This window comes from Nerophis ophidion, linkage group LG10 (assembly GCF_033978795.1).
Source record: "Nerophis ophidion isolate RoL-2023_Sa linkage group LG10, RoL_Noph_v1.0, whole genome shotgun sequence".
NCBI lineage: Eukaryota > Metazoa > Chordata > Actinopteri > Syngnathiformes > Syngnathidae > Nerophis > Nerophis ophidion.
The window spans coordinates 551361-568288 of record NC_084620.1 but is presented as its reverse complement, the minus strand read 5'-3'; the positions used below and the strand labels follow the sequence as shown (position 1 = coordinate 568288).

The following is a 16928-nucleotide window of genomic DNA, read 5'->3' as shown; positions in this document are numbered from 1 at the left end:
TTCAAAAACACAAACTTCTTCCGCAAAGATGACAACATTATTCGGCATGCGCTTTATTTAGAAACCACATAGTGAAATCAAGTCAATAATACACGGGCGGCTGGTGCGGATCAAGTGCAATATACAAGTCAGTCATGCATGCAAGGTATGTTCAAAAGAAAAAACAGTGCAGTTTTTGTCATCGCAAAACAGGATTGAACAAAAAAAAAGACACGCAAACAATCACGGTGAAAATAAAAACAGACTTATGTATGAAATATTGTGTAAAAAAAAAAATACAATGTCATGTATTACTAACAACTACAGTAGTAAGAAGTAATATAACACTAATGAACACTATTCACCTTGGAGAGTGGACTTCTAGCTATCTCCTTCAAACTGCGCTTCTGTCAAATACACCGTCAGCAGCTTCTCCACATTTTTATGGATAAATGGCCAGCCTTCAGATCAGTGGTTCTTAACCTGGGTTCGATCGAACCCTCGGGGTTCCGGTGAGTCGGCCTCAGGGGTTCGACGGACCCTCCGCCGCGGAGGTTGAGACACACCCGACTTATCGTGCAAATAAAAACTTCTCCATATCGGCGTATTATGGATACGGCCACAGCAGAAGTCACACTGATTTGCAGGTGTGTCATTTGTTGTGAGTTTATGCACTGTGTTGGTTTGGTTCTTTGAACAAGGTGATGTTTGCGCATGGCTCATTTTGTGCACCGGTGAAAAAAAAAACAACTTTGACTTGAATTAGAAAAAAATATATATATTTTTCACTAAAGAAGGGTTTGGTGAATGCACATATAAAACTGGTGGGGTTCGGTATCTCCAACAAAGTTAGGAACCACTGCTTTAGATATTATTTTAACATCCTTGGCAGGGGGTAAGACTACTCCTGTATGGTGCCGACTGGCAGCGCTATGCTCGAATTGCTTCGCCAAGTTGGCGACACAACCGGTTTTGGATGATTTATTTCTTTAATTCAATAAATATCATCCACCTCTTCTTCTCAGCACTGTCCTTCACACCCACTTCCTTCCTTCCATTACTTGGAAAAACAGAGGCATGCTTGTTTTTAGCTATAAGCTAATGGCAGGGATGCTTGTAACTCAAATGTTTGCATGTAACAATTAGCCGAGACACAGCTCTTGCTTCAAAACACTCATTAGGTGAGCAGGGGTGTCCAAAGTGCAGTCGGGGTGCCATTTGCGGCCCGTAGCTACATATTTAATGGCCCACAAAACAATCGTCAGCATTCTATTAGCATATTTTTTTTGTGTGCGCAAATTTTGCAGGTGTACATCTCAGCATTCAATGTTTTACTTGTCGAAGGACACCTACCTGTTCGAATGCTAATTTTAGTATGCAGGCTTTTTTTTTATTTTGTAGGTATACACCTCAGTCATACTTTGGTCTTTGATGCATGCTAATGCTAGCAGGCTAACATTTTAAATCTGTTTTAGGTACACATCTCAAGAGTAATATTTTTGTACTTGAAGCAGTCAGCATTTTAGCATGCTAACAATAGCATGTTAGATCAATCAATCAATCAATCTTTATTTATAGCTAATTTAGCAGTGTCAAATATTTTGACTTTTCAATAATGCTAACTGTAATCTCAAGAGTAATATTTTTGTACTTGAAGCAGTCAGCATTTTAGCATGCTAACAATAGCATGTTAGATCAATCAATCTTTATAGCTAATTTAGCAGTGTCAAATATTTAGACTTTTCAATAATGCTAACTGTAAACATAGTACTATTAGCATGTTAGCATAGTACTTTTAGCATGATAGCCTTTTTAGGTCATTTTGCTTATATATTTTTTTCTTACTTCACACTATCTGCCCGGTGAGCTAACTGTTAGCATTTCAGTTCGGCTTTGGCTATTTAGCGGTCTCACAAAATTTCTAGCAAAATTACCATTTTTTTAGTCCTTAAAAAAAAAAAAAAAGATATTGTACTGGTTTTGAAGCTGAAAACTTTCAAAATGACCCACGCATCCCTTCATTTGTCAGTGTGTGGCCCTCATTGTAAAACTTTTGGACCCCCCTGTGTTAAGAGTATAAAATGGCAAATGTTCAAAGTACAATATTTGAATGCCAATATATTATGAAGAAAAAAAATACATATATATTTATATACACAATATACATACACTTACACATATATATGAGACTTAAAATCCAAACCTTTAAATTGCAATTTGATTAGAAATTACACAGTTGTGTCTATATGAATGAACGCCTCCCTAGGGAGGTGTTTAGGGCACGTCCAACCGGTAGGAGGCCACGGGGAAGACCCAGGACACGTTGGGAAGACTACGTCTCCCAGCTGGCCTGGGAACGCCTCGGGATCCCCCGGGAAGATCTGGACGAAGTGGCTGGGGAGAGGAAAGTCTGGGCTTCCCTGCTTAGGCTGCTGCCCCCGTGACCTGACCTCGGATAAGCGGAAGAAGATGGATGTCTGAATGTGTTGGCCCTACGATGAGGTGGCGACTTGTCCATGGTGTACCACGCCATCCGCCCGTTTGTAGCTAAAAAGGCTGCAGTGACCCCGAACGGGACAAGTGGTAGAATATGGATGGATTACACATAAAAAAAACTACTCAGTGGCCTAGTGGTTAGAGTGTCCGCCCTGAGATCGATGGGAGTTCAAACCCCGGCCGAGTCATACCAAAGACTATGGAAAAAAAAAATGGGACCTGTTGCCTCCCTGCTTGGTACTCAGCATCAAGGGTTGGAATTGGGGGTTAAATCACCATAAATGATTCCCGGGCGCGACACCGCTTCTGCCCACTGCTCCCCTCACCTCCCAGGGGGTGATGAAGGGGATGGGTCAAATGCGGAGGATAAATTTCACCACACTTAGTGTGAGTGTGTGTGACAATCATTGGTACTTTAACTTAAATGTTTCGAAAACAATGCTGGTTAGTACATCACAGTATATTATAGCAGTTATACAGGAAGTGACGTCAGCACAATCTGATTGGCTGCTGAGTAAGAAGTAAAACAAACAAATGCTGTTGTTTTCGCAACAACGTAACAAAAGTTCAAAGGGTACATTTCAACACGAAATAAAGTCAGGCCTCGCTGGCTTACCCCAAACCTCCAAAACCAGCATTTCAAAGATTCAGTCCGGAGTCATCACGGCGGATGTCGGCCCACGCCCGTCCTCACGAAGCGGCGCAGGTGCCTGTGGAGGGCGTCAAAGGTGGACACCGTGCAGCGCGACAGCAGGGTCACCCACTTGACCGCGGTCGTCAAGCACTGCGCCATGTCACCCATGAAGGCCACACAGACCGTGACGTAACGGAAGAGCATTGCCAGGCTCCTCCCCAGCTGCCTGCAATGGTTGACAATCAAGTCGAGTCTCAGGTCGTGCATCGACATCCTTGAATTATTCTCCACCTGCGTGAGGGGGGGGGGATAGTACAATTTACCGTATTTCCTTGAATTGCCGCCGGGCATATAGTATGCGCCTGCCTTGAATTACTGCCAAGTCAAACTCGTTTCGCGCATGCTTAGTATTACCGCCGGGTCAAACTTGTGACGTCATGAGTGACACTTCCCCTGTCATCATTTTCAAAATAAAGGAGGCTGATTTCAATACTGGTAATTTGAAATCGCATAAAGGGAAGAAGATTAAGAGCGATTCAGTAGGATTTAAGGTAGAGCTATTGCTAAAAAGAACAGTAAGTAGCTATGTTATATTAATATACCGGTAACTGTGGAGAGGTGGAGCTGACAGTCCGACAGACAGGCAGGGCAAGCGGAGAGGAGGAGAGGAAGATCGACCTGGACTGAGGTTTTATTGAAAAATAAACAAAGTCAAACTGATAAAGCCATGTCCTTCCTTGGTACTCTGGGAGCTCCACAAACCACGTTAAACCCAGATTCCGATCTAACAAAGGTCTTAACTCATTCTCTTTCTATGCCACATCAATGTGGAATGCACTCCCAACAGGTGTAAAAGTAAGTTCATCTATATTCCTTCAAAACCGCTCTAAAACAACACCTCCAGGCAACTTCAACCCTTTACTAATACCCTCCTCCATTCACATCCCATCTCCCCGGATTATAAATAACCTAATGTAAATAATCAAATGTACTTCTAATGTATTTACTTGCTCTTATGCTATCTGAACTCACTATGTTCTCTGCTGGCTGTACATATCCTACTAAATAAGACCTACACTGTTTCAATGTCCACATTTCTCTGTTGATGCAATCTTTGATGACTGAAGTTCTGATAACAACCAAACCGCCTCATTCCACCCCCGGGTTGTAAATACCGTATTTCCTTGAATTGCCGCAGGGCATATAGTATGCGCCTGCCTTGAATTACTGCCGGGTCAGACTCGCTTCCCAAAATACTTAACGCATGCTTAGTATTACCGCCTGGTCAAACTCGTGATGTCACGAGTGACACTTCCCCTGTCATCATTTTCAAAATGGAGGAGGCAGATTTTAATACCGGTAATTTGAAATCGCATAAAGGGAAGAAGATTAAGAGCCATTCAGTAGGATTTAAGGTCCAAACTTACATCACACTCAAATTTTACTGCATACCTTTGGTAAGTGCCGGAGTGAGAAGAGGTTTTTTAAAAATTAGCGCATGCTTACTTTTACCGCATGCCTTTGATAAGCGCAGGAGTGAGAAGAGGTTTTAAATTAATTAGCGCCCCGGCGGCAATTCAAGGAAATACGGTAATGTAAATAATTCAATGTATGTACTATGATGATTAATCTGTGTGATGACTGTATTATGTTGATAGTATATATTTGTACCATGAATTGATTATCGTGGACCCCCACTTAAACAAGTTGAAAAACGTATTCGGGTGTTACCATTTAGTGGTCAATTGTACGGTTTTTGATTGATTGATTGATACTTTTATTAGTAGATTGCACAGTACAGTACATATTCCGTACAATTGACCACTAAATGGTAACACCCGAATAAGTTTTTCAACTTGTCCACGTTAATCAATTCATGGTACAAATATATACTATCAGCATAATACAGTCATCACACAAGTTAATCATCATAGTATATACATTGAATTATTTACATTATTTACAATCCGGGGGGTGGGATGAGGAGCTTTGGTTGATATCAGTACTTCAGTCATCAACAATTGCATCAACAGAGAAATGTGGACATTGAAACAGTGTAGGTCTTATTTAGTAGGATATGTACAGCCAGCAGAGAACATAGTGAGTTCACATAGCATAAGAACAAGTAAATACATTAGAAGTACATTTGAGTTGTTTATAATCCGGGGAGATGGGATGTGAATGGAGGAGGGTATTAGTAAAGTGTTGAAGTTGCCTGGAGGTGTTGTTTTAGAGCGGTTTTGAAGGAATATAGAGATGCACTTACTTTTACACCTGTTGGGAGTGCATTCCACATTGATGTGGCATAGAAAGAGAATGAGTTAAGACCTTTGTTAGATCGGAATCTGGGTTTAACGTGGTTTGTGGAGCTCCCCCTGGTGTTGTGGTTATGGCGGTCATTTACGTTAAGGAAGTAATTTGACATGTACTTCGGTATCAAGGAGGTGTAGTGGATTTTATAGACTAGGCTCAGTGCAAGTTGTTTTACTCTGTCCTCCACCCTGAGCCAGCCCACTTTGGAGAAGTGGGTTGGATTGAGGTGTGATCTGGGGTGGAGGTCTAAAAGTAACCGGATTATCTTATTCTGGGATGTTTGGAGTCTAGATTTGAGGGTTTTGGAGGTGCAAGCGTAATCGAAGAAGGGTTGAATGAGAGTTCCCGCTAGAATCCTCAAGGTGCTTTTGTTGACCAGAGAGGAGATTCTGTAGAGGAATCTCGTTCTTTGGTTGACCTTTTTGATCACCTTGGTTGCCATTTTATCACAGGAAAGATTAGCCTCTAGAATGGAACGGAATATGTACTGTACTGTGCAATCAATCAAAGAGGTTTTAAAATAATTAGCGCGTGCTTACTGTTACCGCATGCCTTTGGTAAGCGCAGGAGTGAGAAGAGGTTTTAAATTAATAAGCGCCCGGGCGGCAATTCAAGGAAATGCCGTATGTGTATTTTGTGTGACTCATCTTTGCGTTTTTTAACTGATGATCCCTTACGTGGAGCGAAGTCAAAGTGTGGGAGGTTGCAGACAGTCCCTTGCCGTTCTCGTCCAATCAGCTTAGTTTCCGGGAGCGTGTGGTGATGTGGCTCTGCTGCCTGGAATTCCATCCGAGGGAATATTAGCAGATAAAGAGAGCGCGAAGGTCCGGCGGGAAGCGCTCTTTCAGGTGAGTCGACGCCTCCCTTTCATAACACGTCGCCTCGCAGTGCACTGCACGAAGCAATAAAGGTCATTAAGAAGCCAAAGAAGGATTTCAAAGGCTCGCTCCCAACTGACGAGTGTTCGCTAGCTACTGAGCTAGTTAGTTAGCCTCCACACGGAAGCGACAGTAAACAAAAGATTCATAGTCCGCTCCATACTCGTCCCTCCGGCTCTTGGTGGTCCAACGTGTCCCCTGCCGACCCGGGGCGCTGGTGTCCAGCTGTTCGGAGGACTATGCGGTTTAATTTCGTAATAGACACCCAAGAATCGTCCCCGTTGATGACCGCGGTGACGCAGTCGCTGTGGACTTTTAACGACGGCGCTCGGGAAATGTCGGCAGTTTCCGTCGTGGTCCGGATTTTTTTTTTTTTTTTTTTTTTTTTTTTGCTTAGGGGTCGCAGTCAATGTCTTCCGAGAGGAAATGTGAAATTTAGGCAGACGGATTGATAGAAAAGTAAATGTATAGATAGATAGATAGATAGATAGTACTTTATTGATTCCTTCAGGAGAGTTCCTTCAGGAAAATTAAAATTCAAGCAGCAGTGTACAGAGTTGAGATCAATTAAAAAAAAAAAAAAAGTAAAAAGTAAATAATGGAGGTTTAAAAGGAAACAAAATAGAGAAATATTACAAAAAGAATAAAAACCATGGGAATAACAATATAACAGTAAAATAAGAATATAACAAGACAAAGTAGGCAGTAGTGACCATGTTATGAAAACGTATTGCACTGTTAATGTTTTGCATCCCATCCATCCATCCATTTTCTACCGCTTATTCCCTTTCGGGGTCACGGGGGGCGCTGGCGCCTATCCCAGCTACAATCGGGCGGAAGGCAGGGTACACCCTGGACAAGTCGCCACCTCATCGCAGGGCCAACACAGATAGACAGACAACATTCACACTCACATTCACATCCCCTGTCATCCTAATACCCCCGTCCCCCGTCCCAGAGAGGAGTTGTACAGTCTAATGGCGTGTGGGACAAAGGAGTTCTTGAGTCTATTAGTCCTGCACTTGGGATGAAGCAGTCTAGCACTGAACAGGCTCCTCTGGCTACTGATAACACTATGCAGAGGGTGACTGGCATCATCCAGGATGCTCACTAGTTTGTCAACAGTCCTCTTCTCTGCCACCGTCACCAGTGAGTCCAGTTTCATTCCGATTGTGGAACCGGCCCGCCTGATCAGTTTCTCAAGTCTGGAGCTGTCCTTCTTAGATGTACTGCCCCCCCAGCACACTACCATGTAGAACAGAACACTGGCAACCACAGACTGGTAGTACATCCACAGGAGTTTTCTACAAATGTTGAAGGAGTGCAGTCTCCTGAGGAAGTACAGCCTGCTCTGTCCTTTCTTGTACTGGTGGTCCGTGTTAACAGTCCAGTCCAGCTTATTGTCCACCCAAACCCCGAGGTACTTGAATGAGTCCACGGTCTGTACCTCAACTCCCTCGATCACAATTGGTTGTGACCGTGGACTCCACCTCCCAAAGTCAATGACCAGCTCCTTGGTCTTTGATGGATCGAGCTGCAAGACGTTCGTGTGGCACCAGACAACAAAGTCCCAAATGACCTTAGAATGGTGGTCACAACATTACATACACGTGCACGAATAGGACTCAATACATGTGTAGCTGATCAAAAGTTAGTGTATACTAAAAGCTTGTGTTTTTCTTCGTTTTATAACAATGTGAAGTGAATTTGTGAATTATATTTATTATTGGTGATAGGTTGATTGGCAATGCTAAATTGGCCCTAGTGTGTGATTGTTGACTGTTTGTCTGTGTTGGCCCTGCGATGAGGTGGAGACTTGTCCAGGGTGTACGCCGCCTTCTGCCCGATTGTAGCTGAGATAGGTGCCAGCGCTCCCCGCCACCCCAAAGGGGGAATAAGCGGTAGAAAATGGATGGATGGATAGTGCGTCTGCCTCACAATACGCTCCTATTTTGGTGGCTTTTTCTCTTTTTTTGGTATTTTCCTGTAGCAGTTCCATGTCTTCCTTTGAGTGATATTTCCTGCATCTACTTTGTTTTAGCAATCAAAAATATTTCAGTTGTTGCTATCCTTTGTGGAGGCATTGTTGAAATTGAAGTATTTTTATATATATATATATATATATATATATATATGTGTATATATATATATATATATATATATATATATATATATATATATATATATATATATATATATATATATGTATATGTAGGTGTGGGAAAAAATCACAAGACTACTTCATCTCTACAGATCTGTTTCATGAGGGGTTCCCTCAATCATCAGGAGATTTTAATGGAAGCATTCACATACAATGGTTTATATAGAGCACAGAGTGGGTGGGTACAAGCAGGCGTAGGGTGTGGTGATTGGCTCATGTGTTACCTAGGAGGTGTTTCCGTCTGTGGCGGCATGTTGAAATGATTTCACTGCGCTTGTTGAGGGATGATAGATCTGGATGATATATAATAAACAGTTTCTCTTTTAAGCATAAGTTGCATCTTTTATTACCACTGTTGTAAGGTGTGCTGGATGCAAGAATTTGCCATGTTATTGAATATTCAACATTATTGTCTTTGAGGTTCCAAATGTGTTTGCTGAGTTCGGTAGAATTCTTCAAAGTCTGGTTTCTGAAGGAGGCGTTGTGATTATTCCATCTTGTTTTGAACGCTCCTTCGGTTAATCCTACGTACGTGTCGGATGTGTTAATGTCCTTGCGTATTACCTTATATATATATATATATAGGGACGGCGTGGCGCAGTGGGAGAGTGGCCGTGCGCAACCCGAGGGGCCCTGGTTCAAATCCCACCTAATACCAACCTCGTTGTGTCCTGAGCAAGACACTTCACCATTGCTCCTGATGGGTGCTGGTTGGCGCCTTGCATGGCAACTCCCTCCATCAGTGTGTGAATGTGTGTGTGAATGGGTAAATGTGGAAGTAGTGTCAAAGCGCTTTGAGTACCTTGAAGGTAGAAAAGCGCTATACAAGTACAACCCATTTACCATTTTATATATATATATATGGGCTTCAAGGTGGCAGAGAGGTCAGTGCGTCTGTACTCCGGCTTCCTCCCACTTCCAAAGACATGCACCTGGGGATAGGTTGATTGGCAACACTAAATTGGCCCTAGTGTGTGAATGTGAGTGTGAATGTTGTCTTTATCTGTGTTGGCCCTGTGATGAGGTGTCGACTTGTCCAGGGTGTACTCCACATTCCGCCCGATTGTAGCTAAGATAGGCGCCAGCGCCTCCCGCAACCCCAAAAGGTAATAAGCGGTAGAAAATGGACGAATGGATTTATTAGGGCTGCGAATCTTTGGGATTCCCACGATTCGATTCAATGTCGATTCTTGGGGTCGCGATTCGATTATTTATCGATTTTCTTCGATTCAACGCGATTCTCGATTCAAAAGGATTCTCTATTCATTCAATACATAGGATTTCAGCAGGATCTACCCCAGTCTGCTGACATGCTAGTAGTATATTTTCTTAAAAAAGCTTTTATAATTATAAAGGACAGTGTTTTATCAACTGATTGCAATAACGTAAATTAGTTTTAACTATTAAACGAAACAAAAATACGACTTATTTTATCATTGTGAAAACATTGGACACAGTGTGTTGTCAAGTTTATGAGATGCGATGCAAGTGTAAGCCACTGTGACACTATTGTTTTATTTTTATTTTTATAAATGTCTAATGATAATGTCAATGAGGGATTTTTATTCACTGCTATGCTGAAATTATAACTAATATTGATACTGTTGTTGACAATTTTTGTTTCACTACTTTTGGTTTGTTCTGTGTCGTGTTTGTGTCTCCTCTCAATTGCTGTTTATTGCAGTTCTGAGTGTTGCTGGGTCAGGTTTGGTTTTGGAATTGGATTGCATTGTTATGGTATTGCTGTGTATTGGTCTGTTGGATTGATAAAAAAAAAATAAAAAGTCGAATTTTTAAAAAATGAGAATCGATTCTGAATCGCACAACGTGAGAGTCGCGATTCGTATTCGAATCGATTTTTTTCCCACAACCCTAATTAATAGCATGTATTTTTCTTCGTTTTATAACAATGTAAAGTGAATTTGTGAATTGTATTTATATAGCACTTTTTTCTGTAGTGACTCAAAGCGCTTTACATAGTGCAGGGTATCCGTGGATCCTTAAAAAGTCTTAAATTCATGTGTCTAAAATTAAGGGCTGAGCCGGAAGGCAAAGCTCTCAATTTACCGGTCGATCTACGTTCCCATCCTCACCTATGGTCATGAGCTTTGGGTCATGACCGAAAGGATAAGATCACGGGTACAAGCGGCCCAAATGAGTTTCCTCCGCCGGGTGGCGGGGCTCTCCCTTAGAGATAGGGTGAGAAGCTCTGCCATCCGGGAGGAACTCAAAGTAAAGCCGCTGCTCCTTCACATCGAGAGGAGCCAGATGAGGTGGTTCGGGCATCTGGTCAGGATGCCACCCGAACGCCTCCCTAGGGAGGTGTTTAGGGCACGTCCAGCTGGTAGGAGGCCACGGGGAAGACCCAGGACACGTTGGAAAGATTATGTCTCCCGGCTGGCCTGGGAACGCCTCGGGATCCCCCGGGAAGAGCTAGACGAAGTGGCTGGAGATAGGGAAGTCTGGGCTTCCCTGCTTAGGCTGCTGCCCCCGCGACCCGACCTCGGATAAGCGGAAGATGATGGATGGATGGATGGATGGATGGAAATTAAGGCCTTAAAAAGTATTACATTTATTAGAAATTCCTAAGATGGTCTTAAATTCTTTACTCAATGGTCTCAGATTGTCGGGCCATTTTTTTTTTCTTTTCGGGGCACGTCTTTGAGTAAAAGTTACGGCACGTCTTTGAGTAAAAAAGTGAGTGATTTCAGTGTCAGTCGCGCGTATAGTCAGGTCGCGCGCAGACTCCTTCCTTTCTTCCTCGCGTCCCGCCTTTCAGTCAGCATGGGGAAATGCAAGTTTTGCGAGTGTTGGCTGGAGGACAGCCGGTTTAAAAGCTGGCTCAAGCCTGTTGCCAATCCTGAGGAGACCAGGTGCATACTTTGTAAGAGGGATTTCAAACTTGGCACCATGGGAATTAGAGCGGTCGTATCGCACATGCAGTGCGGTAAGCATAAAATCGCGGCAGAGAGCCAAAAACAAACACCGGGCATCTCTCAGTTCTGAATGGGTCCAGCGCCAACGCACCCCCAGCTAGCAACAACTGCCGCTATTAGCACTGACCTGACACTAATCTTCGGCGGGACAGCAACATTAAAATCCGAGGTGATATGGATCTTGCACACTGTGGTGAAACATCAATCCTACACCTCAAATGACGGGATTGGCGATCTTTTTCGTGTGATGTTTCCTGATTCTCAGGTTGCTAATACATTTTCCTGCGGAAAGGATAAAACATCATATATTACGAGACACGGATTAGCACCTCACATCCAAAACCTGCTCTTCGACCAAGTCAACGGGTCTCGGTATGTGTTAATGAAATGTAATTTATTTTTGCCCTCACCTCGGTTATTATGTTTTTACTGGCGTTGGTGTTGGTTTGTTTGTTTTGGATGTCAACGTTTTTGGATCTCTCAAGATTTTTGATAAACTGTTTGGCAGAGTGGTGCTTATCAGTTTGTTTATTAATAAACATACAAAAAGTAACCGATTCTGTTCATAACTTTTATGGACAGAATTTCTAGGCGCAGTCAAGGCGTTGAGGGGTTCCGGTTTGGTAACCGCAGGATTAGGTCTCTGCTTTTTGCAGATGATGTGGTCCTGATGGCTTCATCTGACCGGGATCTTCAGCTCTCGCTGGATCGGTTCGCAGCCGAGTGTGAAACGACAGGAATGAGAATCAGCACCTCCAAGTCCGAGTCCATGGTTCTCGCCCAGAAAAGGGTGGAATGTCATCTCCGGGTTGGGGAGGAGACCCTGCCCCAAGTGGAGGAGTTCAAGTACCTAGGAGTCTTGTTCACAAGTGAGGGAAGAGTGGATCGTGAGATCGACAGGCGGATCGGTGCGGCGTCTTCAGTAATGCGGACGTTGTACCGATCCGTTGTGGTGAAGAAGGAGCTGAGCCGGAAGGCAAAGCTCTCAATTTACCGGTCGATCTACGTTCCCAACCTCACCTATGGTCATGAGCTTTGGGTCATGACCGAAAGGATAAGATCACGGGTACAAGCGGCCGAAATGAGTTTCCTCCACCGTGTGGCGGGGCTCTCCCTTAGAGATAGGGTGAGAAGCTCTGCCATCCGGGAGGAACTCAAAGTAAAGCCGCTGCTCCTTCACATCGAGAGGAGCCAGATGAGGTGGTTCGGGCATCTGGTCAGGATGCCACCCGAACGCCTCCCTAGGGAGGTGTTTAGGGCACGTCCAACCGGCAGGAGGCCACGGGGAAGACCCAGGACACGTTGGGAAGACTATGTCTCCCGGCTGGCCTGGGAACGCCTCGGGATCCCCCGGGAAGAGCTGGACGAAGTGGCTGGGGAGAGGGAAGTCTGGGTTTCCCTGCTTAGGCTGTTGCCCCCGCGACCCGACCTCGGATAAGCGGAAGATGATGGATGGATGGAAAGTAAACTTGACTGATTGTCATTGATGTTGTAGTACAGTGGGATCCCCAACCATCGCTTATATTTATAGATTTTTTCATTAATTTTTTCGGTCTTAAATTTAATTCAAGGTGGCATTAAAAAGGTCTTAAAAAGTCTTAAATTTGACTTGCTGAAACCTGCAGATACCTTGTAGTGACACCCAATATCTAATTTTTACATTTAAACCAGTGTGGCTGGCACTGGTCTTACAGTTAAAGTACCAATGATTGTCACACACACACTAGGTGTGGTGAAATGTGTCCTCTGCATTTGACCCATCCCCTTGATCACCCCCTGGGAAGCGAGGGGAGCAGTGGGCAGCAGCAGTGCCGCGCCCGGGAATCATTTATGGTGATTTAATCCCCAATTCCAACCCTTGATGCTGAGTGCCAAGCAGGGAGGCAATGGGTCCCATTTGTGTATAGTCTTCGGTATGACTCGGCCGGGGTTTGAACTCACGACCTACTGATCTCAGGGCGGACACCCTAACCACTATTGATTGATTGATTGATACTTTTATTAGTAGATTGCACAGTTCAGTACATATTCCGTACAATTGACCACTAAATGGTAACACCCCAATAAGTTTTTCAACTTGTTTAAGTCGGGGTCCACATTAATCAATTCACTAGGCCACTGAGTTGGTGTGAAGTGAATTATATTTATTAGGGCTGTGGGAAAAAATAGATTCGAATACGAATCGCGATTCAGAATCGATTCTCCTTTTTTTTTTTTTTTTAAATCGATTTTTATTATTTTTTATTTTTTTTATTTTTATCAATTCAACAAACCAACACACAGCAATACCATAACAATGCAATCCAATTCCAAAACATTTATTACATATGTCTTGCGTGTGTTTAGCTGTTGTGAAGCTGCTATCCCCTATTACCCTATATCCTACCATGTTTACATTTTGTAAAATACTTGACTAAATTAGAAGAAAGGACTAACCTTTTGTGCTTATTGGAGGACATTTACATGTCAACTGGCTGTCCAGCTTTGCACAAGTAAAAACATAGAGGACTGCTTGTATTGGAGATTTTACATGCTGTTGTTTTGTACCGATACCAGCCCGAGACACTCATAATTTAAAAGTAATGGTTGGACTAAATTATCAGTAATTTGATATGAAGTAGGGGTAGGATAAATAAGCTCTGCTTCTTCCTTGTCCTTTTCAGCGTAACCACGGGATGTTCCTTAATGTAACTTGTCAAGCATGTCAGAGACAAATGAACTCTACTATACCATCTATTGTAACCCTCAACTATCCTCTCCATTTTGTGCAGTGCCATCCTGATGTTCAGTCGCCTGGCCAATGTCCTCCAGGAGCTCTCTGGAGAAGAGGGCCAAGATGGAGACACACAGCAGGGCGAGTTCATGCCTCAGCCTCCCGCCGACGAGGGCCAAGCAGCACCTGCAGAGCCCGAGGCGCCCGAGGAGGCAATTGAGCGCCTGGCCCACCTTGAACAACTGGTGGTGCAGCTGAAGGAGCTCATCCGGGACAAGGACACCCAGCTGGTCCAGAAGGACACTGAGCTGGCTAGCAAAGATGTTCTGTTTAAGGTGTGCACAATATTCTGGGCAGCAAAACAGTCTATGGATAACTAAATGTTTCTTTTCTGGTTGTATGACAGAATGAAAGGGAGGCAAGTGATGCTCGCTTCAGTAAACTCAAACTTCAGGCCAAAGCTAAGATGGTTGCGCTCAATAAACAGATTGCTGATTTGAAGGGACAAGAAGGAGCAATAGTGAGTCTCAATCACAAGTCTAGGGGCCAAATGGAATTAATTATTCAGATTTTTCCAATTTTGTGTATGCCAGAGCCCCGACAGTTCTTTTTCCAGAGATGTGGCCGCAGACAGTGATGTACAAGAGCTCCAAAGCAAGCTTAGTGAGGAGGAGGCCAAAAGCAACAAGCTGCGAGAACAACTTCAGGATACAGAGAAGCTGTTGGCAGAGAAGGATGTCGCCCATGCCCAGCAGATGAAGCTCCTGCAGGGTGTGATATGCGAGAAGGACGTGCGTTTCCAGGAGCAGGTTCAGAAACATGAAGAAGAGCTGCTGGCAGCCTCGGTACAGTCACCTGATGGCGGCGAGCTCCAGCAGGTAAAAGATCAAACACATGCCTCGATGTTTTTTTTACACAAATCAAATAGTCCCCCAAGGAATTTGCGATGTTATTATTGCGCCAATTCATGACTATTCAACCAATCCCCGTGGATTATGCACGGCGTTGCAAATTTATCCAATGCCTGCAACTCAATGCACATTTTGGCTAATAGAATTTTTCTCTGAGCGGTACTCAAAACCCACACATCAATTGTCTAATTCAAACTGTTTGTTTGTGTTTTGACTCTAGTGTAGAAATACCAAACAACGTGTAAAAATACATCAAATATTGCTCAAACGGAACAATTGTAGTCCTCCCTTGTGCAAACCAAATCTGCATTTTTTATGCCTTCAGGTGACACAGATCAGATTTTAAACCTCTAAACGCTCCAAAGTGCTACCAATCTGATTTTTTTCGCATCAGATTCAGGCCACATCAGAAGGTAGTCCAAATCCAACTGGAACCTGATCTTTTCAAATTTGACTTCAGTCTAGGAAATGCGACCTATATGTGACCTTGCAATCATCTATAGGCAAGCTACGTCATTTGTGCGCGCAGAAAAGACGCGGCCCGCCAGCGGAAGTGGATACATCATCACAAAATCTGGTTTTGGAGAACACAATATTTTTTCCGCGCATCATTAGCACTGTAAAGTGATTGATTTTTAAAATCTGATTAATCACGGTTTATTATTTGCTGAACCAAATACCCCAATATTTGGGTACGAATGCAATTTGGTAGTCAGAATGTCATACAGGAACGTTTTTTAAAATGTTTTACTGAACTGAAAGCCATTGATTTGCTCAAATCATGGTGAAAATAAGTTTAGTAAAAATTAAGTGCACATTTTGAAAGTCTTTGCAGTTTGCAATATTCTTGTAAACAAGATACAGTTACTAATCGATATTGTAGTAAACAGACTCATAAACAACTTAACATAGTGTACCATTTACTCTTCCTTAGTTTAAACAGTTGTTGAAACCAACAAGTTTGTTTCTCTTTTTTCAGATGACAATGCTGATCTTTTTTTTTTTTGGTACAATGCGACCCCAGCTCGTTGTGATTACTTACAGATATCAATCAATCGAAGTTGACTTATATAGCCCTTAATAGCAAATGTCTCAAAAGGTTGCACAAGCCGCAACGATATCCTCAGCTCAGATGCCACATCAGGGCAAGAAAAATCTTAAACCAATGGGAAAAACGAGAAACGTGGGAAGGGACCGCAGATGTGGGGTTCCCCCTTGTATGATCGGTGTAATGGATGCCAAGTGGATATTGTTAATTAATGTGAGAGTCCAGTCCATAGTGGGGTCAGCAGGGGATCCTCTTGCATGCAGACATAGGGCACAGAGACGTCACCGACGATGCAAAAGGAGTGGGCACCCCTGGTCCCGACTTCGTGTGAAAGTCCAGTCCATTTAGAGGCCAGCAGTGGATCATCTTGCATGGAGACAAGTCAGCAGTGCAAAGATGTCACCAACTGATGCAGAGAGGAGTGGTGCATCCTGAGTCCTGACTTTGAACAGCTAGCGCAGCATCCGTGGAGGCTGATCCGTGGTCACCTTATAACGTCTCCACGCAGGAGTAGGGGTTAGAGCAGAAAAGAGAGACAGCAGATCAACTTGTCTAAAAATTAGTATATTTGAAGGCTAGAGTATACAAATGACTGTTAAGATGTCCAATGTTCTCCAGGAAGCAAAATAATTCACATTTAGTCTGTAGTTAAAGTTGATGCTCTTGTTTATGTAGTACAGTTGGTTTATCCTTGCTGTAATCGTGCCTCTTCAAGGTATTGTACGACAAATCAGCTGTGGTGATATGAATGGCATGTTTTTGCAGGACTTGGTCCTGTTATTGTCCTACAATGGGACATTTGACTTTTTATCATATTTTTTCCTCTTGATATATGTTACTTTACAGATCTTACTAGCGT

General features: G+C 43.3%; 1 protein-coding gene and 1 long non-coding RNA gene across 2 annotated transcripts in view; one reads left to right on the top strand and one right to left on the bottom strand.

The window, feature by feature from the left end:
* Positions 1-37: 37 nt before the first annotated feature.
* On the bottom strand, positions 38-6648 carry LOC133559972 (uncharacterized). The gene is made up of 2 exons (XR_009808359.1): positions 6100-6648; positions 38-3400 (listed from the first exon to the last, which is right to left on the bottom strand). It is a non-coding gene; the product is annotated as an uncharacterized LOC133559972 (long non-coding RNA).
* Positions 6119-16928, top strand: part of golgb1 (golgin B1) — a 27653-nt gene continuing 16843 nt past the window's right edge. Inside the window, exons 1-4 of the mRNA XM_061911957.1 lie at positions 6119-6270; positions 14169-14445; positions 14517-14630; positions 14704-14988. Of these exons, the coding sequence (XP_061767941.1) occupies positions 14179-14445; positions 14517-14630; positions 14704-14988 (666 nt within the window). The 5' untranslated portion in view covers positions 6119-6270; positions 14169-14178. The remainder of the gene's footprint in view (positions 6271-14168; positions 14446-14516; positions 14631-14703; positions 14989-16928) is intronic.